This window comes from Macaca thibetana, chromosome 4 (genome assembly GCF_024542745.1).
Source record: "Macaca thibetana thibetana isolate TM-01 chromosome 4, ASM2454274v1, whole genome shotgun sequence".
Classification (NCBI taxonomy): domain Eukaryota; kingdom Metazoa; phylum Chordata; class Mammalia; order Primates; family Cercopithecidae; genus Macaca; species Macaca thibetana.
This window is the reverse complement of record NC_065581.1, coordinates 108,625,190-108,650,501: the sequence shown is the minus strand read 5'-3', so window position 1 is coordinate 108,650,501 and position 25,312 is coordinate 108,625,190. Positions and strand designations below refer to the sequence as shown.

Sequence of the window (25,312 nt, the reverse complement as noted above, 5' to 3'; positions counted from 1 at the left end):
AATCATTTCACATCAAAGTTATTATACTGGAAACCCCTCCCCGCCATCCCTCCCTCAAAAAGCTGGGCATGGTGGCTTGAGCCTATAGTCCCAGCTACTCAGTAGGCTGAGATGGGACGATCACTTGATCCCAGGAGTTCGAGGCTGCAGTGAGCCATGATGCTGCCTCTGCACTCCAGCCTGGGAGACAGAGTGAGACCCTGTCTTTAAAGCAACAACAACAATGACAAAATGGGAAAAAATAAAAAAAAAATAAAAAAACAAAGTGATTATGTTGAATTGAAATGAGGGCAGCATGAAAAGAGCATTTTAAAATAAAATATTGCAAAATAAATCTGAGTTTCAAGTTTTTAGTCTTTAAAATAACTATGTGGATCACCATGCTTAATTGCATTTTAACATTAATAAACACTTTTTCTGAGAGGTCCCTTGGGGCGTTCCTAATAAAGCAGCTGCACACTCAGTTCCCCTGGTAGTTATTCCTTGCTCTTGCTTCTTAATTGGAAAGACCATGACTTGCATTTCTTTCACGCCATCTCGGGGGGCCTGGAATAAGGCTTGGTAAATCCTAGGTGATCAATAAAGGTACAGCTATTCTTATCTGGTGAACACTGCTAAACGACCAGAATTCTGACCTGTGAGTGCAAGGGACAGTTAAATAGCCTTTTGGAATATGCATCACGCAGCAGTTTGTTTTTATTGTGAATTTCCCATATTCTTGCCAAGTCATTAGTATTCATACATTGTGTTACTATCGCTGAGACGGCCACGAGCTCAATAAACTCACCATATCTTTTGTCAGTAAAATCTCATTAATTTGGGCTGCTTTGAGATCTGGAGGTAATTTGGACAGGGATTTCTTCATTGTTTATTTTTTCTTCATAGAGCAAAGAGTGGAAATAAAATTGAAGGGGATATATCTCAAACATTTAAAATATTTTCTTTTCAAGTACATTCAGGCATTTTAGAAATCCATTTACATCATACGATGTGCTAATTTCACATCATTCTTCCTTGCCTATTAAGGCAAATCACCATATCTCTGTTCTTGCAACACATTTATAGACTGGTTAGAGTTGCAATGTATCCTCCAAAACAATCCCACTGCATCTCTAAAAATATTCTATAATGTACACTCTATGTTATTGATACTCATCTCCCTCCAAATACCCTAAATTAGAGGGTTTCCTGAGCTTAATTAGTACTTACACAGTATATTGCTTCTAAAATTTTGAAATTACTGTATAGGTGGTAGTTTAATTATTTTGCTATTAAAATACATAATCATATCGCTTGAAAATTATTTTTAATAAATACTATTTATTACATAGACTATGCAAAATGTTGAGATTTATTCTTGAGTGTGTGTAGCAATGGATTTTCCAGCATCTTAGTGGGGAAAAACAGTAACCTCGGTAGGTGCCCAGACAAATGCTGTGATTCAATGGACTGACATAAAGGCATTCTCACTCGCTTAGGGCAGCTGTAGTTCTGATTTGCAGGTGTGAAATTTTTGCTTCCAATAGCTGTCAGCTAAGAAAATGTAGCTCAGGCTGGGCACGGTGGCTTACGCCTGTAATCCAGCACTTTGGGAGGCTAAGGCGGGCAATCATGAGGTCACGAGATCAAGACCATCCTGGCTAACACAATTAAACCTCTCTACTAAAAATACAAAAATTAGTTGGGCGTGGCAGCGGGCGCCTGTAGTCTCAGCTACTCGGGAGGCTGAGGCAGGAGAATGGCGTGAACCTGGGAGGTGGAGCTTGCAGTGAGCTGAGATTGTGCCACTGCACTCTAGCCTGGGCGACAGAGCGAGATTCCGTCTCAAAAAATAAAAAAAATAAAAAAAAAAAAAAATAAATAAAATAAGAAAAAAAATAAAAGAAAATGTAGCTCAACTAAACCTGATCAATGGCCTGATACTGAAAATCACCCTACGCTAATTAGGGGACATGACATGGAACAAGTGTCCCAAAACCAGATTTTGAATTTTTGTTCTTTAAATAAGGCTGCATGGGGGAAACGGTCACTTAAAGAGATGGCCTGGATAAGAATGGAGGGATTTTCATTGCTAAAGTGTATTGCCTTAGGGCTTTTCTTGGGCAATAGAGATCTTTTTAGTCTGGTCAACATGCTGCACACATATGCCAATGTGGTGGTACATGGGAAAAAAATTGAGACCAACCACAAAGAAAGAGGTAGGGGTGAATTAAGGGAGACGACTGTCTTAATCTTGGAACACAGATTGCTGTGCCTACATTTTTGGTTTTCTTTTTGTTCCCCATAGCTGCTGACACTCTGTGCACACAGGTAATTAGCATTAATGATGTCACTGGCCATGCAGGTCTCATTATGAAATTAGCTGCTTTGCCCAGTATCTGATTTGGCAAAGCAGCTATTCACATATGTGCCAATGTATGAGGGATTTGGAGAAGAGATCCGGAAAACAATCTGCAGATTGAAAATGAAGACATCCAATTTATAATTTCTGGGTTTAGATGGCACTTCACATTCTTTATGAGTCTAACATCAGTGAAAAAATATCTAATCATGGACTGCTTTTAAAATGTTAAATTTTAAAATATTAGGAATTTAACAGGTTACTGCATTTCTAGTGTGTGTGTGTGTGTGTGTGTGTGTGTGTATAAAAATTAATTAGGTGACATATCTTTTTCTCCTTGCTCATAACTTCCCAGCAACATTAATGATTAAAAAAATAACTTTTTAGAAAATGTGAAATTAAGAACAAATTCCATGTAAATTTTCACTCTCCAGCCCTTTTATTAAAAGCTTTTCAATATAGCATTCCTGATTAGAGGATTGGAAAAGGATGGAGTTTTCAGGGGAGAAGCTCGTTAGCAGGCAGGAACTCACCATGGGGAAGGTCCGGATAGGGTTGAGGTAGCTCTCATTAGGGGTGTTACCCAACTTGGAAAGTGCAGCCAGAAGTCCCTGGGCCTCCTTGGACTGGCTCCAGCGATAGCGTTCCAGGTTGAAGAAATGCGCCACGACATGGATGGCTAGGACGAGACGACACCAAACATGTACCCTGTGGCTTCCTCCCTAGTTACTAAAAAATACTGTGTCTCTGTGCTCAAGTTTCTCTGTTCTGGTTTTTGTAATCTCCAAGGAAAAGTGATTTATTTATACATCTTTCACAGTGCTTTGAGTGGAGTGGATTGAATACTTCCAAAGATATTGTACAAAAATCTCCACATTTATTTAAATTATATTAATGAAGTAAATCTCAGTTAATCATAAAGTGTATAGTTATCATGGAAATGGAATAAATGTTATGATATCTCAGCATAATTATATACAATATAATTCTAAAAGAAATAATTATATATAACTTCTTAAGAAATCGGAAAGCATTATTCTAGAATACTGTACATTATACATGCTGATATGTATGTATATGACACAAATGATAGATACCAGGAGATATATTGTTTTTGTTCCCTTTTGTTTTCTGTTTATTCCTTTACACATTTTAGTATACAGTAGTCCCCCCAGTCTAAAGTTTCACTTTCCCCAGTTTAAGTTACCCGAGGTCAACCACAATCAGAAAATATTGAACGGAAAATTCCAGGAGTAAGCAATTTGTGTTTTACATTGCATGCCATTCTGAGTAGTATGATGAAATCTCATGCCATCCCGCTCTGTCCTACCTGGGATGTGAATCATCCCTTTGTCCAGCATATCCAGTAGCCCTCTTGGTTATCAGACCAACTGTCACGGTATCCCAGTGTTTGTGTGCAAGTCATCCTTATTTTGCTTAAAAATGGCCCCAAAGTGCAAAAGTAGTGATGCTGGCAATTCAGCTATGCCAAAGAGAAACGATCAAGTCCTTCCTTTAAGTGAAAAGGTGAAAGTTCTCTACTTAATAAGGAAAGGAAAAAAACTGTATGTGGAAATTGCTAAGATCTATGGTAAGAACAAATCTTTTATCTGAAATTGTGAAGAAAAAAGACACTTGTGCTAGTTTCGCTGTCACACCTCAGACTGCAAAAGTTACAGCCACAGTGCATGATAAGTGCTTATTTAGGATGAAAAAGGCATTACATTAGTGGGTGGAAGACATGAAAAGGAACATGTTCCGATGGATGGCAGTCGGGGTCAGTACTATCCACTGTTTCAGGCATCCGCTGTGGGTCTTGGAATGTATCCCCTGCAGACGAGGAGGGACTACTCTATATGTATATATACCCCTGCACATACACATTCACACATACATTTGCATGTGTTATTCCTGGTGGATTGAAATAAGCCAGTATTTATGGAACTAAACATACCTTCTGTATATTCTTAAGAAGTAAATGGAGCTTTCTAATTCTGGGACTTGGTGGTGTCTAAATTCTAAATGAAGAGAACAAGCTTAAGAACACAGCATCGTCTGGCCTGAGGATTCTGTGTCTGATGCTGCTCTTTCCAAATCTGTTGGGAAGCCAGCAGTCACAGCTAGGCAACGACATACTGATGCTTTTCCTGCAAATGAAACTCCTGCTGGGTGGCCAGTTGATAACTGCCATTGGGATCAGATTCATGTGTGAAATGAGGCTTCACTGCCCAGGGTATAGATAATTTCCCAGTTGATATCTTCTTTTCTTCTGCACCCACAGTGAGGAGTAGCACGGCCTATGACTATCATACAGTCTATACAAGTTGTGAATGAGTTACGGGATCCTCCATGGCTGTACCTTGTGGGTTGAGGTATGGAAGAAAATGTGATGGGGAAAAAGAAACAGCAGGAACTTCTGAGAATATTGGTGTCATTTTGGTCCCTGTGGTCCTAGGAGCAGATTTATTTAGAAATGCTGTCTTCTATGCAACCTCTTTTCTTTGTCACCTGAGTTCCTGCTATCACTCCCTTTTCTGATTTGCAAAATGTTCTACTCACGCCTTACAGCTCACTTCAAAAGTTGACTTCTATCACACATTCTTCAATTTCACCAGCACAAATGATAGTATGACCATAGCATTTCTCAGATATTACTGTTGCAGTATCTGTTTATCCCTGCACCCCCTGATGAACTTTCACTCCTCAAGGATGGACTTTATTCATCCTTGAAACCTCAGTACCAGTTCGCATTTGACAATTATTTGCTTAGTGACAATGAGATTACAGAAAGGTAGAAGGGGTAAAGAAAGGGTCAGAAAATCAATCTATAGACACAACCTTGTTGGAGTAATGCTTTCTCTGTTGATATATATATACACACACACACACACACATATATATATATCATATATAACAATTATATATATATAAGTGTATATTGCACATTTTTTCTTTAGCCTTTAAGTTGAAAATCAAGTCAAATATACCTCAGGTTGAGGCTCACCCAAGAAGGCAAAGCATGTGACACTGTTTCTGCATCATGATGTTTACTGCCTCCTTGTGGCTTCAGAGAGGTTAGCACCCATGAGGTACTCTATTTCCTCCCAGGGTGCTTTGTCAACATATACGGCATGTCGATGAAGGGGCAGCCTTGTTTAGCCTCAGCATCCACAAAGCTGGAAAGGCTTATCTAGCAGGAGTCCCTTCCAATATGTTACATGCAAAACGGAAACTATTTGCTAAATTGAACACAAACATTGTCCAGTATTCCTAAATGCTGTTTTCTGATAACTATCTCAAAGTCTTTAAAAAGCAGGTAGTACGCTTCATAGCAAACACATTGAATGTTTACTATACAACAGACACTGTTATAAATGCTATAGGCGTATTATCTGATTTAAACCTCCTCAGGTATCAGCCTTCTTCTCATTTCACAGACCAGTATCCAAAGAGTTAAGGAATGTGTTGCTCATTAGTGATGAAAGTGGTTTAGTGGTTTGCATGACTCAGTGCTCCATCTTTTGACTATTAAGCTGTATTGCTTCATTTGACTAATGAGCAATTATCATACCTGATTTTTAATTGAAAACTAGCTTTTTTTCTACGGGCTGAGATAAAACTGAATGGTTTACCTGGTGTCTTTAATCTAGAGTCCAACCGTTTCTAAGGCTTCTGACTGATAACAACATTTGGAGTCCTCATTGTAGGTTGGCGTGAATGCTTCTTTTATATTCTGCCCCTTGACCCTTACTCCTCCTCTCCTCCTAGCTTTCTTTAATTCTCTCTCCACAGACTAGTACACTCCAGACAGGGTGTGAAGCTGTTCACAATTTACAGAGCTACAGACTGAGTTTCGGACCAAGTTAACTGATATGTTTACCATTGCATAATCCATATGTGATAGTCAGAAATAGAAGGCAAGATAAGTTTTTAATATTTTATAACTTATTTTTGTTGTTGTTGAGACAGAGTCTTACTCTGTCACCCAGGCTGGAGTGCAATGGCATGATCTCAGCTAACTGCAAACTCCGCCGCCCGGGTTCAAGCAATTCTCCTGCCTCAGCCTCCGAGTAGCTGGGATTACAGGCACGCACCACCATGCCCAGCTAATTTTTAGTAGAGATGGGGTTTTATCATGCTGCCCAGGCTGGTCTCAAACTCCTAAGCTCAGGCAATCTACCCTCCTTGGCCTCCCAAAGTGCTGGGATTACAGGCGTGAGCCACCACACCTGGCCTTATATTTTATAACATTCTTCTCCCCTGTAATGAGTTGTTGATTGCAATTTGTTTTCTGTTAGATTGATTTCCACATGAGAATTTGACATTGTTAAACGAAATTTAAGTATGTTGATTGAATGAACAAAGATATTGAACTACTTATTTATTCTTATTGCCAGGTCTCCCATAACAGAGCTGAAGAAACTAATGAAGGAGTATGAGGAAGCCCCAGATGGTTTTCAAGAGGCAGGTTCTGAGGGAATGTGTAAAAACTATTCTCTCCAGTATTTGTCACGCACTTTAAAGTTCGTGTCTTACATGTTCCCTTGCTCTCGCTACCTCCATTTTGTTTTCCTTTCACAAGGTAGAACATACAAAGTGGAATATTTTATTTATCTCAGGAATTCTCAGAGAGAAAACTGCTTATGCTGATTTTGTTTGTCTAAACATTTTATTTTCCCCTTAGATCTGATCCTAATTTTACAGCAATTTTGGCTTGGAACTAAAGATACACCAACCGCTAAATTCAGAATTGTTGTGACTTGATAGGCACCAGGGGAGATACTATTTTTGTTCTTTTTTAGACATTATATTTTCTATTCCTTCCCTTCTACATTTTAGGTTCTTAAAAATGTAAGTAGCCACGCTGTTTATGTTACAGAGACAAGGGCTACAGAGATGGGATAAAACAGTGACATGGTTTGATTTCGCTCTGTCTTAGTCATCAGTATCATTTCATGTTATTAGATTTGATATTAGTATGTAACAGAAAGAATACTGAAGAGGATACTTCTCAGTCACTTAACTTCTTTCAGGCCCTTTTTTTTCCCATCTGTGAAATGGGTAGATTGTACTAAACAAGGTTATCTAAGCTCCCTTCCAGCTGTGTGGCTCCTGTGTCTTTCTCTGAAGTTTACTGGGAACGTATTTATCATCTAAAAGGGATTTGTAGACCAATATGGAAGTAATGCAAACACGAAGTTCATGTTTTCATGTTTCCAAAGCCAACTCTGGCTTAAATGGGGCTCTTCAGTCTTGTAGTAAATCCAACGCCATTAGCTATGGGGTGAGCTCTCCCTGGGCCTCTGTGGACTTTCTACAGTATGCACTGCTGTGCCCTTGGAGGACCGCAAGACACACATTTCCATAACCCAATTGTGCCAGGCTCAAAGGTGCTATAACTGGATCTTTCTACAATTTTGTGTTCTCCCCGGGTACTTTTAAGAGAGCAGCAATTTTGGAAACACTACGCATGCGCATTTAATTGGTGTGTGAATTTCTGAGTTCCAATAAGGAGTTTTACATTAAAGAGTGAACCAAAAAAAAAAAAAAAAAAAAAAAAAAAAAAAAATCATGAAGGCTACTATTAGAGCCAGTTGCCCTGAAAAAGTTCTTTTACCTTCCTTCTTTCATTTTATTTTTCAGGAGATCGAAGTGAGCATAATTGAGGGGAATCTTGGAAGCGTGGTCCGTCTTGCTGTCTTTCTGCCTGCCTGTCAGTGATAACAGTCATTTTGGAGTTAGTCACCTCCTAATTAAACAGCCTTTAGAAACAAGGACCCAGGGACAGATTCTGGCTGTGCTTCTGCAGCCAGAATTTGGCTGCAAACTTTTAAACCTGTGGTCTGATTTCTGTAGGAGGATTCGTTGACTCTGGCACCCTGTGTGTGCCACGCATTTGTAAATCACATTAAATCCTGTCAGGCAGGACTGGGAATGGAGCTTCCCTGAAGCTCCCAGAGCCTCAGGCGGAACTGGTTAGGAGCCATCCTTGAGGGGGTCAGGACTGAAGAGTCTGCGGCTTTAGGGCTGTTCTCAAGCCGGGGTCTCCAAATCTTTATTTTCTGGGCACCCTTATTCTGTGCTCTCTCCTCTCACCCTGCCCTTGTTATGTTTATTGATGTTTGTAGACTAATTTTAGCAACTCATCAGGAGCTGCACTTGGCTAATTGTTCACTCCTGGAACCTGGCAGAAGCAAGCTGCCGACTCTGCCAGGGAGAGCCGCCTGGGTCACTATTTAGACACCCCTTAATGGAAGCTCGAGCTCAAAGTACTACTTTTCAATTGGAAGGGTCTTCAAGGTCTACTGTGGACCAGGGACTCCAGAAAGATCTACATTAACAAGAACGAAGAGGCTGTGAAACTATGATTTTTATACCCGTGGGGTTATAGGTCCCGGAAAATGATTTATTAGTGGTTCAAGAATGCTCCGGCAGCTCTTATCATAGGCAGGCAAGCAGGAAGCCAGGAAGCCAAAAGAAGAGTTCCTGTCACTGCATTTTCCGTGATGTCCTTGATTACAGATACCATTGTTTTGCCTCTTCCCTCCTCCTCCCTCGCCTTCTTCCACCAGTCTCTAATTACATCCTTTAATGATTTGACCAATTAAAGCCTGCAGCTCAGCTTATAGGGGAACGGATGAGAAATTAGAGGTTGGCACGCAAACTTCGATGTGGTCGCACTTTTTCCAAGGTTACACACCTCTGTTAAGCCAGCCGGCTGTTTGAAATGCAGCATAATGGGCGATGCTAATAAAACAAGCGCAGGGACATTTTCAGCTGCTCCCAAGTGAATCTACCAGAAGAACACAATGTGAAAAGCAGAGGTGTTTCCATGAAACCAAGGCTTAGCATTTTTTTCCTCCTAAAAGCGCAGTTGCCAGACGCATTTCTCCGTTTATGTGAAATGTAATAATTGCTTTGTCAGGGTTTGGGAGAAGCGGAGAGCTTTCTCCCCAGCCTCCTCCCTCCGTTTGCAGGGAGTGGAAACACCGCAGTGCTGCTGGTTGCTATGGAGGAGTAGGATGAGGGGCACTCTGTTCTGGGTGGCAGTTCTGACCCTGCTGGGGGAACCCCAGGTGCTATCTGGGTACCTGGCAAAGCCGTGGGGTTCAGGAGGAAGGGGGCCGAAAAGAACACTTGATTCTCTCCAGGGATGTGTGAGGGACAGAGGGAGAAAGAGCACCCTGCTTTCTCTGGTTGCAGCAGAATGCGAATGTATTATCTTGGACAACTGGCATCGTTTAAATCTTTTCCCTCCGCACACTCTGTTCAGTCCTCCCCAGACTGCTCATAACTCCCTGAACAGCTCATGCGTCTGTGTGCTGTACCACTCCCAGCGTTTCCTTCAACCTCTCTTGCCTGCTGGCCGACTCCTACTCATCCTGTTTTCACCAAATTTTTGAGGACCTCTTGTGTGCCAGGGACCAGGGCAGCCAAGATGTGTAAGGCACAGGCTCAGCCCTGGAGGTGATCAGCTTCTGGGGGAATGAATTTCACTCTGTGGTAGAAAGTATGACCTCAGACCCCTCGTTGAAATGGCTGCATCGGAGGAGGTGGACCAGGATATGAGTCCTGGGCATGGCCATGTCTCACCCATTTAGCACCACAAGGAGGGCAGAGCATTTCAGGCAAGGGGGATCCCTGGAGCAAAGGCACAGAATGCTTAGGAACTCCCAGGAGCTGGGTGTGCCCAAGGGGAAAAGCCAGGGGGTAGTGGCAGGAGATAAGACTGTGGCAAGGGGCACAGGCAGTGGGCACACGCGAGGTCATTGGACCCCTTGGCCAGGCTAAGGGCTTTGGATTTGATCTTATTTGCAATAGCAACAAATGAATAGCCCTGTATTCTCCAAATTTCCAACTAACTCTGGTCCCGACAATAATCTTCACATCTCATTGAAATGTATTTATTTATTATTATTATTATTTTTTGAGACAGAGTTTTGCTCTTGTTGCCTAGGCTGGAGTACAATGATGCAATCTCCGCTCACTGCAACCTCCACCTCCTGGGTTCCGGCGATTCTCCTGCATTAACCTCCCAAGTAGCTGGGATTACAGGTGTGCAGCACCATGCTTGCTAATTTTTGCATTTTTAGTACAGACGGTGTTTCACCGTGTTGGTCAAGCTGGTCTCGAACTCCTGACCTTGGGTGACCCACCCTCCCCAACCTCCCAAAGTGCTGGGATTACAGGCGTGAGCCACCACGCCTGGCCTGTATTAGTATTCTTTTAACTCCACAGAAGAGAGAGCAGGAGGAACTTATCTGATATCACACTACCAATCAGTAGAGAGGTATAACATAATTTGGTCACCTGATTTCAGTCAACTGCTGCTTATACTAAATTATACTCCATCCTAAAACAGCCGTGACCACACTAGTTTCAGAAAGATATAGCTGCTATCAGGGTATCTTTAACATGGGGGATATTCATTATATGTTTCTAATGCATTGGTATTATTGATACACGATTACATATAAAGAAATGTACATGCCCAAAAGTTTAAGGAGAAAACTATTTCATAACACACATTTTTCTTATTCTCTGCTTTCTTTTCTGTTGTATTTTTTTTTTATTTTGAGATGGGGGTCTCACTGTGTTGTCCAGGCTGGAGTGCAGTGGCACAATTTTAGCTCCCTGCAACGTTCACCTCCTGGGCTCAAGTCATCCTCCCACCAAAGCCTCCCAAGTAGCTGGTACCATAGGCATGTGCCACCATGCCCATCTAATTTTTTCATATTTTTGCTAGAGACGGGCTTTCACTATGTTGCCCGGGCTAGTCTCGAACTTCTGAACTCAAGCAATTCACTTGTCTCAGCCTCCTGAAGTGCTGGGATTACAGGCGTGAACCACCGTACCCGGCCTCTTTTCTGATGTATTTTGATGCTGGCTGTTTTTTTCCCCCTTCTCTCTGTAATATCTTTAAAACTTTCTCTTAGAGTTCAATTCTGTCTTAAAGCTATTGTACTATGATAATATTTTTGCCATTTTACTGTTATGCAGAAATCAAGCTATTTAAGATTTTAAAGGAAGCCTAGAGATTCCTTGAATTCCTTCTCTGATGAGCCTATCAAGGAGCAATCTGGTCTCTGGACATCATCCATGATGGGGAATTCAGTACTCTTAGGGGAACTTCATTCTAATTTTAGATAATTTTTAAAGTCCGGAAAAGACTTCCATTCCTAAGCCAAAATCTGTTTCCCTGAGTCTTTATTCCTTCATGCATTTGCTCATTCATGAAAGGTTATTGGTGCCTACGCATACTCAGCACTATTGTGGGCCTTGGAATACAAAGATGAACCAGCCTTATTTTTTCCCCTTTATCCCTGAGCTGGTTTTCTCTAGGACACGATGTCTTTTTACTCTTATTTCCTCACAAACCACAAAGACCTTTTACAAAGCAGTTCTCGGGTTGGTTTAATCCAGTGCCGAAGACAATCAATGGGAGCATCTTCCCCTCATGTCTCACTGCACACCCAAAGTTGTGTTAATTGGCACTCGGGCACCGTCTGTCATGTCTTGTTGCTTAATTAAATTCACATTTGTTTTGAGTGTTCCTTTTACTCTGCCTTTTTTTTTTATGCATGAGAGGATAAAAACAAATGAGGAAAACATTTTATAGTTAAATTAGTTTGAGAGAAACAGTCCTGAATCATAACTCTTTATCGCTCAGATAGCCTTTTATTTCAGTGTCTTTGTTTTCCAGCAAAACCACAAGCTGGTTGATGGCTGCTCCTCCTCCTTTCTTCCTCATCAGAGTTTAACCTTGGCCTTGGATGCTAATTTCTAGTGCCTTCCTCTTGAATTAGAAATATAATAATAACAATAACACTTTATGTGCCGATAAAGCTTCATGTGTTTTCAAGACCCTTTTATGTCCATTACCTCAATATGATTCAGAACTTTGCTCACATGATCTTTCTTTTCTTTTTTCTTTTTTATTGCCCACAATGCTATTTGACAGTCATTTTCCTATGACTGCGAATGAGATTTTGAGCAGAGGTCAATTTTATTTCCAAAGTGAATTATGCTGAGTAACAAAGTGTTCCTTTTTCAAATATTTATTATTGTATTATTAACAAGCTTAACTATTCGCAAATGAAGTTTCACCAACTTTTCTTTGACAAATTGAGGTCTTGGTAGGGGAAAACTCTTATGTAAGTATAAATTGAAAATGTAAAAACCCATTTGTATAAGGTTTACAGGGTGAAATAAATGGCTAAGATTTCTTTTACCTAAGGGTGAGACTTGAGGAAGTCAGAGTTAAAACAAAACTATGAAGTTAGGCATCAGATATTGTAAAATCCATCAAGCAATTAGTAAGTACTTACTTGCATTAACAGCTATCCCATAGGCGACCAGTTTGTGAAATTTGAGGTTTTTGTCTAATTGCCTCCTCCACGGTCCTCTGCAGCACTAGAGTAACAAAAAAAAAAATGCCTGATTTATGGAAAAATTACAATGAAAACAGTGTCATGACAGTTAAGAGAGTAGGAATCAGGCTTTGCCTCTAAATGTGACACAAAAGTTAATGGCCGTTAGTCAAACAGGCAAATCAAAAGGTTATTAGTTGCTTTGCTGAACTCTCAGCTCAAAAATGATTGACTTATTAGTTCTCTGGTTATAATTCAAAACTCTTGAATAAGCCTGCTAAAATACATGCCTCACTCAGCTTCTTTGTTTAAAAATTTAAGGTGATAGCCGTCATCCTCATTCATGTGTTTTAGGTAGTCTATAAATTATTCCCACATATACAAAGGCAAATATGCATCTATATATAAATATTCATAAAATTATGATGATGATTACACAGGCATACTTCTGAGATATTGTGGGTTTAATTTCAGACCATTGCAATAAAGCAAGTCACACAAAAATTTTGATTTTCTAGTGTATATAAAAGTTACATTTATACCATACTGTAGTCTATTAAGTGTGAAATAGCATTATGTCTAAAAAAAAGTACAGACTTTAATTAAAAAATACTTTATTGCTAAAAAGTGCTGACACAGAGACACAAAGCGAGCACATGGTATTGGAAAAAATGGCGCTAGTATACTCGCTCCACACAGGGTTGCCAGAAGTCTTCAATTTGTAAAAACCATAGTATCTGAGAAGTGCAATAAAGGGAAGTGCAATGAAATGAGGGATGCCTGCATAATACAGTATTTTCCCTGGTAAAAGTTTTTGAAGGACTCATTTTCTGTATGCTATTTTGTTTGACAGGAAGCACAGGTAAGTTCCTAACACAGTGAAATCAATATAATTGGGAAATATCCCATTATGTTTGGTAGAGGTTAAAATCTACATAATAAAATCTATGTACTGTGATTATGCTTTTGTGGGTGAGAACCCTGAGAGATGTTTCCTGGTGGCATTTGTCTCAAAAGCTTATTTGTCGTCTTTCAATCAGAAACAATGATGGTTCCAGCTATTATAATGCACCATCTTCATGGTGCAAATACATCAGGAAACTGTTGAGCAATGAGTTGAGTGTCATGTAGGAAATCAACGGCAACAGCCAAAGCCAAATCAGATAGATGTACTGACTACCGTTTTTCAGTTTTAGCCTTTCTGTTATCTCTAACAAAGAAACCCAAGTTTAAACAGAATAACCGAGAATTTCATAATAAAGTACATTTTTGTTTTCAATGGCACTTATATGAGGAAGTCATAAAAACTGAAATTATTTCAAATATTTTAGTACTTACAATACTTGTTCCTCTTATGAATGAAATAAGGTTTCGACTGATAGGTATTAGAATTAGCATGCAGTTAAAATTCAGGCACAGTGCAGACGCTCGCGCCCAAGCCAGTGTTGACTGTCCACATGTAAAGACATAAAAAAGAGATTCAGGGAAAACAAGGATCCAGGGCAAATAAAATGCATTTTGTTTTTTGAAAAAGTAATGTTTAATCATAAACCGTACTTACACCCAAAATAACTCGTGTGTAATGGAAAGACTCCTCCTCTTCATACCAGTAGAACATGTCAATAAACAGATACAAATTTACTCCCAGCCATGAGAGCTAGAGTAGAAAGGAAAGAGAACCAATCAATACTACCTTCAAGCTTTTTCTCTATTCAAAATCACTTGGGGTTCTTTTAACGTAGAATGAAGAGCTTCTCAATATTAATCAGAATCACTCCACATATTTATTTCTCATAGATTAGTTTTTAATAGGATTATAATGGTAAGAAATGATTACCTTTATAAAAAAGATTTTAAACACATATGAGTCAACTTTAAGTGATTTAATGAAACCACAAAAGCTTCTTAATCAATGTTGCTTGACAATGATGTCAAGAAGGAGGAAATCTTTAAGAACAACTCTGAGAGTTCTCTAGAAAAAAATTCCAATTTCATAGTCTAATTCAGAGACTTCATTTGATTTAGAGAAACACTCATACATTATGCAAAAACAAACTACTTGACTTTAAAAATAATTAAAAATGAGCTCAATCGGAAAACAACTTTGCATGATTCTATAAGGGTAAATTAAATATATCTACTGAATGTTTTCTAACAAGTTTTAGTCTTTTAACCAGAGTAATACTTCAAGCTATTTAGTGTTCCTATACAAGTTTTCCTAAAAACCAAAGACTATTCAATCTGTGTATGTAAAGTTGAATGACGAAATTGATACTTACTACTAATATGAGGGAGAGACCCTCATTCAAAATCCAGCATCCCATCATGATGCTTGTTGCTCTTCGGCTGTCAGCAAATTTCCTTTCCCTCACCTGTGTCTGGATGTTGAGTCCTTCGTGAGGGCTTCCCTAGTAAATTATTTTGTCTTTTTGTCATAGGAAGCACCTACAGGGAGCAGCTCTTGAGGAATTTCTAATTAAAGACTTCTTGCCAAGAGCACATCACCAAGCTGCCTTGCCTCATGACCTGGGTAAATACAAAGCAAGTCTCTGTCTAATGATTCCTTTTGTCAGAGAGTTTATAAGAAAAGAAAACTGGTTTTATTAAATTGTCCTCATGTACTTTATACCTGTTCATTTTCTACATGATTGCAGTCAAGATGATAATAAGTCTTTATGTAAATTTGAGAAATAACCTAACTGCTGAAGGCTGCATATAGCAAAGAACTTTCTCTATTTGTTATTTTTCCTTTTTTTTTTTGGAAACAAAGTCTTGCTGTTTCACCCAGGCTGGAGTGAAGTGGTGTCATCTCGGCTCACTGCAACCTCTGCCCCTGGGTTTAAGTGATTCTCCTGCCTCAGCCTCCTGGGTAGTTGGGATTACAGGTATGCACCACCACGCCTGGCTAGTTTTTGTAATTTTAGTAGTGATGGGTTTTGCCATGTTGGTCAAGCTGGTCTCGAACTCCTGACCTCAGGCGATCCACCTGCCTTGGCCTTCCAAAGTGCTGGGATTACAGGTGTGAGCCACTGCGACCAGCCATAGTTTTTCCACTTCTTTAATTCCTTTTCCCCTCTTTCAAAAAAGCTCTCTATAGAAGACAAAGAGTATGGGCTAAATGAGTATGAATTAAACCATCTTTCAGAAGATGATGAAAAAAGATTCTAAAAAACATCACATAGAAAACTCTCATATAAATCTAAAAGTGTGACTATAAAAAATGAACTTTTTTGTGGGACTGATGTAATACATGTCATTAATCACACTTGGTGCACCCATGCGGCAAGTGCAAATATCCTTTCATACTCCAGTCACTCCAGGAGTGGCTGCATGGGAGCCTCGTCTGTCTCTGACTTTGTGTAAGTCATAGTTGTTCAATATAATGACCATAATTCTACTCTGGTAGGCAAAATTGTTCCAATTGAAGCAATTTTCTGACTAGTTTTGGCCCAAATATTTCCTTTAAATTTTTTAGACAAGATGAAAATAGGAGGAGAATCAATTTTGGAAAATTAAATCTCTCCTGTTAAAAACCTGGTAAGAGTAAGAATTGTGAAGATTCATTGATCTTTATTTAACCAGGTACTATTAGGTTAAGGACTTTTCAAGTATTGTCAGTTAAATCATACATGGACTCTATCAGGCAGATATTATTATGTGCACCGTTACAGAAATGTGGAAACAAGCTGAAATGAAGTAACTTGCAGTAGGGGTGGTTGGGATTTGAATTCAGTTCTCTTTGACTTTAACATCTTCGTTTCTAACCATTACCTTATACTGTCTCTTTTATGAAATACTAATATATGGACCTGTGCACCAAAGCATACTGAATATACAGATATAAATTGTAGTGCTATAAATAGGACTTTTAACTTGTAGGAATTTAATTACAAATAAATGTTGCTGTGTGTGATTAAGTACACTATTTCTACATAACGCCAATGAATTATAGAAAAATGGATAAGTTATTCTATTGTATTAGTAATGTTTTTTATTTTCTGCATTTTGGGGTGCATTGACATCTCAGGGTCTTGCAGTCTTGGGGAGAAACTGCTCAAATCAAGGTTAGCTCATTTCTAGTGATAGCAAACAACTGGTTTGGGAGCATGTTTCTGATATGCAAACCAAACATAGTCCAAACCCCTAACCCTCTCTTTCATTAAACTCTCATACATAGAGTCAAACTCTCCCCTGCCCTCAGTCACCTCAGAACCAGGTACTGGACAACGAGGGACCAATCACACGGGTAGCCCAGGGCCTGCAGAATCTATTCAAACGATCTAATCCTACACCTGCTCCCCTGAGTATACAAACTCGCCCCTTTCTTCCCGTGAAAACCACAAAAAAGGCTCTGCCTCGTGTTCTCCCCTTGATCCTTCTGTCTCCTCATCGATCCCGGTTAAGTATTTTGACAAACAGGTGAGTTTTCCACTTGTCACCCAGCTCTGCGTGTTACCTCTTTTGAGTCTCATTTTCCACATTAGTTTAATGGGACTAACAACACCTACCTTGCAATGTCATTCCCATTCCCCTTTCACTCCTAATCTGCCTAATACGTACACACACTCATAAACACACTCACACTCACACTTAAGATGATGCTTCTTTTGGAGAAGAAGCTTCTTTTGAATTGGCCCATAAAAAATATAGTAAATTTACTTCTTGGAAAAGACATCATTTTTTCGGGATTTTTTCGCTGTAGAAATATATGAAAGCACAGGCATTTTTGGCAGCTTTGACCTGAGATTAGAGTGCAGTTAGTAAGATATCTTTAGTAGCTTCTTTAACCGTGAGCACTATAAAGATGTAAAGTCTTTATATTCATTTCTTTAAGCCAATAATCTTCCATGATAAAATGATTTGTTATTTCTGAAGTGTTTAGGATTTACATATCTTAGAGGTCTTATTCAGTTGGGTTATAAAAATTAATTCAGAGAGAATACATCTAGAATTTTATACTATCTCTTCTATTTTAGATTCAATGAGCGTAAGGAAGAGTTGAAATGTTCTTGCCTTCTGTGTTCTTTACCCAGTGTTACAAAGGAGAGACTTATATTGCTGTATGGCAAACCGGGTGCGGTGGCTCAAGCCTGTAATCCCAGCACATTGGGAGGTCGAGGCGGGCGGATCACGAGGTCAGGAGATTGAGACCATCCTGGCTAACATGGAGAAACCCCGTCTTTACTAAAAATACAAAAAAAAAAAAAAAAAAATTAGCTGGGCTTGGTGGCACATGCCTGTAATCCCAGCTACTTGGGAGGCTGAGGCGGGAGAATCACTTGAATCTGGGAGGTGGAGGTTGCAGTAAGCCGAGATCATGCTACTGCAATCCAGCCTGGGCGACAGAGTGAGACTCCGTCTCAAAAAAAAAAAAAAAGTGTGGTCACACTTTTCTGTTAATTGCTTAGAGTATTTCTAGTATTACAGTAAAAATAAAACTTAAAGTTTAGTTTTAAAACTTAATCTTTACATGCTCCATCCTTATTTCTAAATGTGATTTCTTTATTCCTCATTTTGAATATGGGAAGAATATTGTGTTAAAGTGTAGCTATTATTCCTTTACAGTACACAAAGGTTCACAATTGTATGATGGAAGTATAACTCATGATTTAACTTGGGCATTTTTCTCATAGATTTTATTTTTATAAAGTTTGTAACGATGCTCAGTTCATTCATATTGAAGAATCATATGTAGACTTCAAATCATATTCAAATTCATTCAAAGCCCAACAATTTTGTATAATTTATGAATATACTTTTTCAACTTTTCTATTTTTATTAATACTTTTAAGAGTAACCTGATGACACCAGTGATTGTTTTGCAATACTGGGATCAGACTTCATGAGACTCATGATACCATGTCTTCTATCACACACAGAAGTCCAACTCAGGTCCACCTGTGGGCTCCTTCACACAAGCACTCAGTTTTTATAAACAAGGTATTAGGTTGCTCTCATTATTTGTTAATTTACCTGTTGACAATTCTGGGAGGCATATCATGCCCAGAGGTCAACCTCAGTTTTTACTTTGTTGAAGGAATCTGTACAGATCACAGCTGAAATCAAGACTCTCAATTACTTTCGAAGAAATGATTCCCAAGTTAATGGGGTTGTGTTTAAAGAGGAAGGGAATTGTACAAAATCTACGGAAATAATATAAATGTTCAGAATTTGATCTATTTTCACCTAATTGTTTTCATCACTAGTAGGTGGTGCTCACTTCATTTCTCAGAATTTTCTCAAAACAAATGAAGTGAAATTTGCCTTGTATCTGTGGTGGCTACTGGCTTTCTAATTAAATGGATATATTCATTGACTCTTTCAGCTCACCACAAAAGATGATGTGGGCTTTTCCCCTTGTAAATCTCACCAGTAACAAACCTATAATGGAAAAAGTAGGAGGGAAACAGAACAAATACATTTCAAAAAGCAGGTTAATTGCTTGTGTATGTGAATGCAAACTCTATACTAATGATGCTACATTGCTACATTCCTCGACTGGTTTTGCTCTATTATATTTTAGTTATTTTTATTTCCTTAGTTGATCAGTTGACCTAACAAAGAAATACTTTGATTTTCAAGAGCAAGATTGATCGCCTAGTATATTTTGTTGCTGCCTACTGTGATCTAGTTTCCCTGTGGATGTAGCAGAATTCACAACGTATAAAAATAGCATTGCAAAATTATTCTCTCTTATGCATTAAATACGTTTTTGCCTTTTCCTAAAGCATTTTTAAACATCTGAGTACTAAGGTGAACATTAGTGGCAACAAAAGAAAAAATGCAAACACATATAATCCCAGATCCTTACACGGTTATTTTGAGGAGTGTTTATTGTGATAATTATGTAATTATATTAGATAAATTATATGTTGGATAAATTTCATTTTTAAAGGAAAAGAAGAACAAAAGAAAAAAGTCCATACATTAACATACGTCTGATTTTTTAACAAAATTTAATTAATTTAAATTAATATTTTACCTTTGCTGAATTAAGTATATTAGGTTTTTATTTCAGAAAACACTGTATTCTCTTAATACCGTTTAAAAGTGGCTTGTGTCACGCACTTAGTTTACATTAACCACTGAAGCTTTCCCCCGTATCTGTGGCGTGATTCTTTCCTTTACCCAACTCTCACAATCTCAAACAAATACTCTGTGAGTCCACTGCCTACATCACACAATCCTAGGCACAGCGGGTATTAGAGGTCTGGCTTCTCTATCTCGAAGCTTACAATGCGGCTGGGGAGGCCACAGGTACATGTGCAATGGCTGAAGGATCATTTAAAGGTGAGGCTATCCTCAAGTGGTAGAAATTGCACAGCTGGGGGCTCCTGACACATGAGGAGACCTAGGTAAGAGCCTCCAGGGAGAATCCTTTGGACAAGGTGGATTGAGGTGACTTTTATAAAAGAAAATAGTGTGAAGAAGAGAAGGAGGAAAGTAAGTTTGAATGTCTAAGTTCTCTCAGAGTCTTGTTCATGCTCCTAAAACATCAAGCAGCAGGCAAAAAATATCCCTGCCTCCATTCCCCTTCTTGCGGTCGCTTTTGGTCTGGTCTTCTAAGCCCAGAATGTCTGTGTTTGGTTCCCTTCCCATTCTCCTGCCCTCATCTTCGTCATCACTCACGTACGTTTGCAATGCATTTCTTCTATTTATCAAGTTACCTAAAATCTTTCTCAAAATTGATGGGATAGCCACTTCTGGTAGGGCATTGGTACTAGGTTACCTGAGGATCCCAGTTCATGAGAGAACAGGGTGACTAATTCATCATTTCTTACCCCAAATTAAGTGGCACAATGCAGACTCCAGTTCTGCAAGTTTTAAATGTCCAATTTTGAAATTTGGTGAAGGCCAGGATTATCATGCTCTTTAAGTGTTTTATATTGCATCTAGCACATATTAGAACTTAATAAACATTTAATCATCCATACAGAACCACATTTACTTCTCTGCTTTTTGACACACAAGACACAGATATAGTCCCAGGGATTTTCAAAGAGTCAGTGGTTTTCATGAAAGTGTAAAAGTGAAAGGGAAGTTTTCCTTTCTAGGCAGTGAATCATTTAACTTCTGAGTTCAGGAAAATTTAAAGTTTAAGAAGGCTAGTCTAGAAATCCCTTCTTTGCATATCCAAGCTGTTCATCTCTCAAAAGTCAAAGTGGATGCCAGAATTCCATAGATTTCATTTTTCAAGATGAACAGTCATATTTGAACATATTTCAAGCCAGATGGTTTACAGTTCATGTATTTGTTGGCGTTTTCCTGCCACAACAACTAAATATTGAAGACACATATTTGTGATGAGGAGCGCACTTCCAACCATCTTTTCCTGTTGCTCTTTCAGGCTGCGTGCTCACCCCCTCCCGGAGCGCCACATCACTGCATGCCGCAGGGAAGGCTCCCAGCACGCACATGATGAATTACATCCATTTGATTTAATAGACAGGGGATAGGCGAAATCACATAAAACAAGCCTCCTCCAAATACATATTTCTTGTAACAGCCATGAATTTTCCGGTAGCAAATAAGAAAGCAAATGAACAGCTATTGAAATATTCCATTTTCAGGATCCATTTAGACAAGCTGGAAAGTTTACTTTTTATCCTCGTAGTACCTTATAAGTCAGTTTGCCAAACTTTGGGACTATTTGATCAGAGTTCAGAAAAGAACAGGAACATCCGACAAAGGTTTATTTTTTTTTTTTAATGCCATCAGATATGAAAATAGCAGCTGGAGAAAGCACTGCACATTTGTTCCGAAGGATGCCAATGTCACTCAGCAGGTTCAGTGATATCTCTTTTCCAGGATGATATGACTTGCAGTTCATTCGTCATCTTATGCACAATTTTTTATTATTCTCCTCAGTTGTCAATGTTTGCATTATTGCAGTCTTAAAGCTTCATTTTATTGTCAAAGGGCCATTGGGAAGTTGGACCAAAGCAATACAGAAATTTAAAACATGGAAAATAGAAGAAAGAATGTAAGCACATAAAAGAATTATGTTTGCTTAGTACTATAACAAGATTTCTATGAATTTTCCGTAAGCACTTCACAAGAAACCGGCAAAATGGAATAAAGCAAACCTGTCCACTGCCATCATAACCGTCACCCAATGAGCCAGAATACATACACACAAAAAGATTCAGTAATATATTTTTAGAGATGGTTTGCAGAGTCCCATATTTTGAATGAAAATTTCCCCTAGAATCATGACCCTCAAGAATGGAAGGAGATGGTAGGGATCCTGTAGAGCAATGTTCTCATGTTACAAAGGAGAAAATAGAGACCAAGAAGATAAGGGACTAGGCTTAGGTCCCATTGCTGGTTAGTGGAGAAACGAGACTAGAGCTGGTGTTCAGATCCTCTGGCTATTTCATTTCATCACTTGCTCCACTTCTATTTTCACGACTTTGCAGTCTACAGTGGACAGGGATGAAAGAATTAACAAAAAGCATATCCTGAGCACTCACTCTGGGAGTCTGAGTCCTAGACAATGCTGCCTGGGAAGTGCTAATTGGAAAAATGTAACCACTCTCCAAAAGTCTGGAGTATGGCTATTTCTAGAGGGCCACCCAGGTGCCGGGCATTTCATGTTATTATACTTAATTCTTGCATACCTATTAGGATGGTATAATAAAACCTGTTTTATAGATGAGAAGGATATGGAGATGCAAAGAGGTTAAGTCACTCTCTTACGATTGCCTAGTTAGTGAAGGCCACGCTGAGTTGCAAGCCCATTGTGTGTGATGCCCCAGTCCTGCGGTCTTCCTGCTTGACCATGTTACTTTTAAGACATATACACAGATATATGATAACAACTACGGATGGCAACTTCCTTTATCTACATGAATGCTTCTGTTTTGATTGGCATCCAGAGCTAGAGGCATTGTATTGTGGCCTGGCTGATTAACTTAAACCAATAAAGAAAAGGTCTTATTTAGAATGACTGGGGCCATGAAGCTGTGTCACAGTTCCAAGAAAAGAGAGGATCAGTCATCTGGTGCTACTCTGCCCACCTTCACTGATGATGTAACTCTTGAGAGAGAGTAGGTTTTATGTCAAATGTTTAAAAGTTTATACTTAAAGTGTGAATTTTCCCAATGGAAGAATACAATTTAATAGGACAGTGGTCCTGAAGAAATGCCTTATTACTGGTAGATAATTTAAAACCGAAATTAATTTTTCCCATTGCCCTATTTTTAGCAATTCTTTTGGAAAACAGGAGGAAGCAAATTAATTGCTCAGAACCTACATTAGAGTGCTTTTTATTTTTATTTTTTAAATTTATGTTTATTTTTAATGAATGGCTCATCATTAATTGTTTTTATTCTTAAAATGGAAGAGTTTAACAAAATAAAGAGTTTGTTAGCACACATTGAGAAGATGGTAGTGGAAGAAGTTTCTTTCTGCCACACACGCCCATAGAGAAATCGAATCCTAAAAGTAAATAGAAACTTGCTTTTAGTATGACTTAATATTAACTATTTTCTTTCAGTGAATGGAAGAATTGAACACAAAAAGAATTTTTAAACCTATATTGAGAAAAATTTATTGGAAGAAGATGTTTTTTCCCCAACTTTTATTTTAATTTTGGGAGTACATGTACAGGTTTGTTACGTGGGTAAATTGCATGTCATAGGGGTTTATTGTACAAATTATTTGGTCACTCAGATAATAAGCTTAGTACTTGATAGGTAGTTTCTTGATCCTCATCCTCTTCCACCTTCCACACTCAAGTATGCCCCAGGTGCCTATTGTTCCCTTCTTTGTGTCCATTTGTACTCAATATTCAGCTCTCACTTATAAGTGAGAACATGTGGTATTTGGTTTTCTGTTCTTGTATTAATTTGCTTAGAATAATGGCCTCCAGTGCCATCCATGTTGCCGCAAAGTGCATGATTTCATTCTTCTTTATGGCTTTGTAGTAATCCATGGTGTATATGTACCATTATCCAGTCCACTGTTGACGGGCATTTTGGTTGATCGCATGTCTTTATTATTGTGAATAGCACAGCAATGAACATATGAGTGCATGTGTCTTTTTGGTAGAACAATTTATTTTCTTTTGGGTACATACCCAGTAATAGGATTGCTGGATTGAATAGTAGCTTTGTTTTAAGTTCTTTGAGAAATCTTCAAACTGCTTTCCACAGTGGCTGAACTAATTTATATCTCCACTAACAGCATATAAACATTCCCTTTTCTCTGCAACATTGCCAGCATCTGTTATTTTTTGACTTTTTAATAATAGCCATTTGGACTGGTGTAAGATGGTATCTCATTGTGGTTTAATTTAGTGGTCCCTAACCTTTTTGGCACCAGGAACTGGTATCATGGAAGACAGTTTTTCCACAGACTGAAGGTAGGGGATGGTTTTGGTAGGGGAAGGAAGCTGTTCCACTTCAGATCATCAGGCATTAGATTCTCATTAGGAGCACTCAACCTAGACCCCTCACACACACAGTTCACAATAGGGTTCACGCTCCCATGAGGATCTACTGCTGCCACTCAGCTGATAGGAGGTGGAGCTCAGGTGGTAATGCTCGCTCACCTTCTGCTGCATGGCCTGCTTCCTTACAGGCTATGGATGGGTACTGGCCTGTGGTCTGAATGGGTGGATCTCTGCTTTAATTTATATTTATCTAATGATTAGTGATGTTCAGCATTTTTTCATGTGCTTGTTGGCCATGTGTATGTCTTCCTTTGGGAAGTGTCTGTTCATGTGCTTTGCCCATTTTTAATGGGATTGTTTTTTGCTTGTAAATTTAAGTTTCTTATACATGCCAAATATTAGAACTTTGTCAGATGCATAGTTTGCAAATATATTCTCCCATTCTATTTTGTCAGTTTATTATAGAGTGCTTTTTAGAAGATGGATCTTCAACAAGAGCAATGAAGTCCTGTACGTACATTGAAAATCATCATATAGTTGCTTTTGATGTCTACTTCTACATTCCTCTTTATGTGGGCTCAACCATTCCAGCCAATTTGTGTCATTTAAAGCTCCAGGTGCTACAGTCCCTAACTGTAGCTCTTCCATTTTTTAGTTCAAACTCTCTTTGAGGAGGTAAGGCCATTGGACCCAATAGGTGAGGCATCATGGCTACACATCATTTGAAGAATTGGTACTGGTTGTGAATAAACCAATATGTACTTGGCACTTCAGGGTTTCATACTTAACTTCAATTTTACCTCTTACCTTATACTGTATTAGTGGTAAGACATTCTGTCAGATACCTTCCTGCATGTTTCCCTAGAAGGAGCTAGCTCTGCCATAAGCTACTGTACTACTCTGCTTATAATTAGTACTTACATAATTTGCTCTTTGTCTTGGTATGATACTATTGTCAAAAGGGAGAGGATTTCTTGACAAGGTGATTGAGGTGGTGCAATCTACAATCTGGCTTTTGGCAAAACCATTTGTTCAAACTATGGCTTGGTTCTTGCAATCATGTGATTGCAAAATACTCAACAGTGCTCTTGCTGTCTTTCTATTTTTCTGCCTCTCCACACTGTATAGGTAGGTGTTTTTTCCCAAGTTTGAAAACTTAATATTTTATTTTTCTGACCAACCTTGATTTCTTTCCCCCCTCATTAA

General features: G+C 38.8%; 2 protein-coding genes across 2 annotated transcripts in view; both read right to left on the bottom strand.

Moving 5' to 3' along the window:
- Positions 1-15,140, bottom strand: part of NOX3 (NADPH oxidase 3) — a 60,426-nt gene extending 45,286 nt beyond the window's left edge. The window contains exons 1-5 of the mRNA XM_050786789.1: positions 14,991-15,140; positions 14,273-14,368; positions 14,050-14,160; positions 12,670-12,754; positions 2,875-3,020 (exon numbers count right to left, since the gene is read on the bottom strand). Coding sequence (XP_050642746.1) covers positions 2,875-3,020; positions 12,670-12,754; positions 14,050-14,160; positions 14,273-14,368; positions 14,991-15,038 — 486 coding nt within the window. The 5' untranslated portion in view covers positions 15,039-15,140. The remainder of the gene's footprint in view (positions 1-2,874; positions 3,021-12,669; positions 12,755-14,049; positions 14,161-14,272; positions 14,369-14,990) is intronic.
- TFB1M (transcription factor B1, mitochondrial) overlaps positions 1-25,312 on the bottom strand; it is a 695,218-nt gene that overhangs the window by 193,449 nt on the left and 476,457 nt on the right. The gene's annotated exons all lie outside the window — the stretch shown is intronic.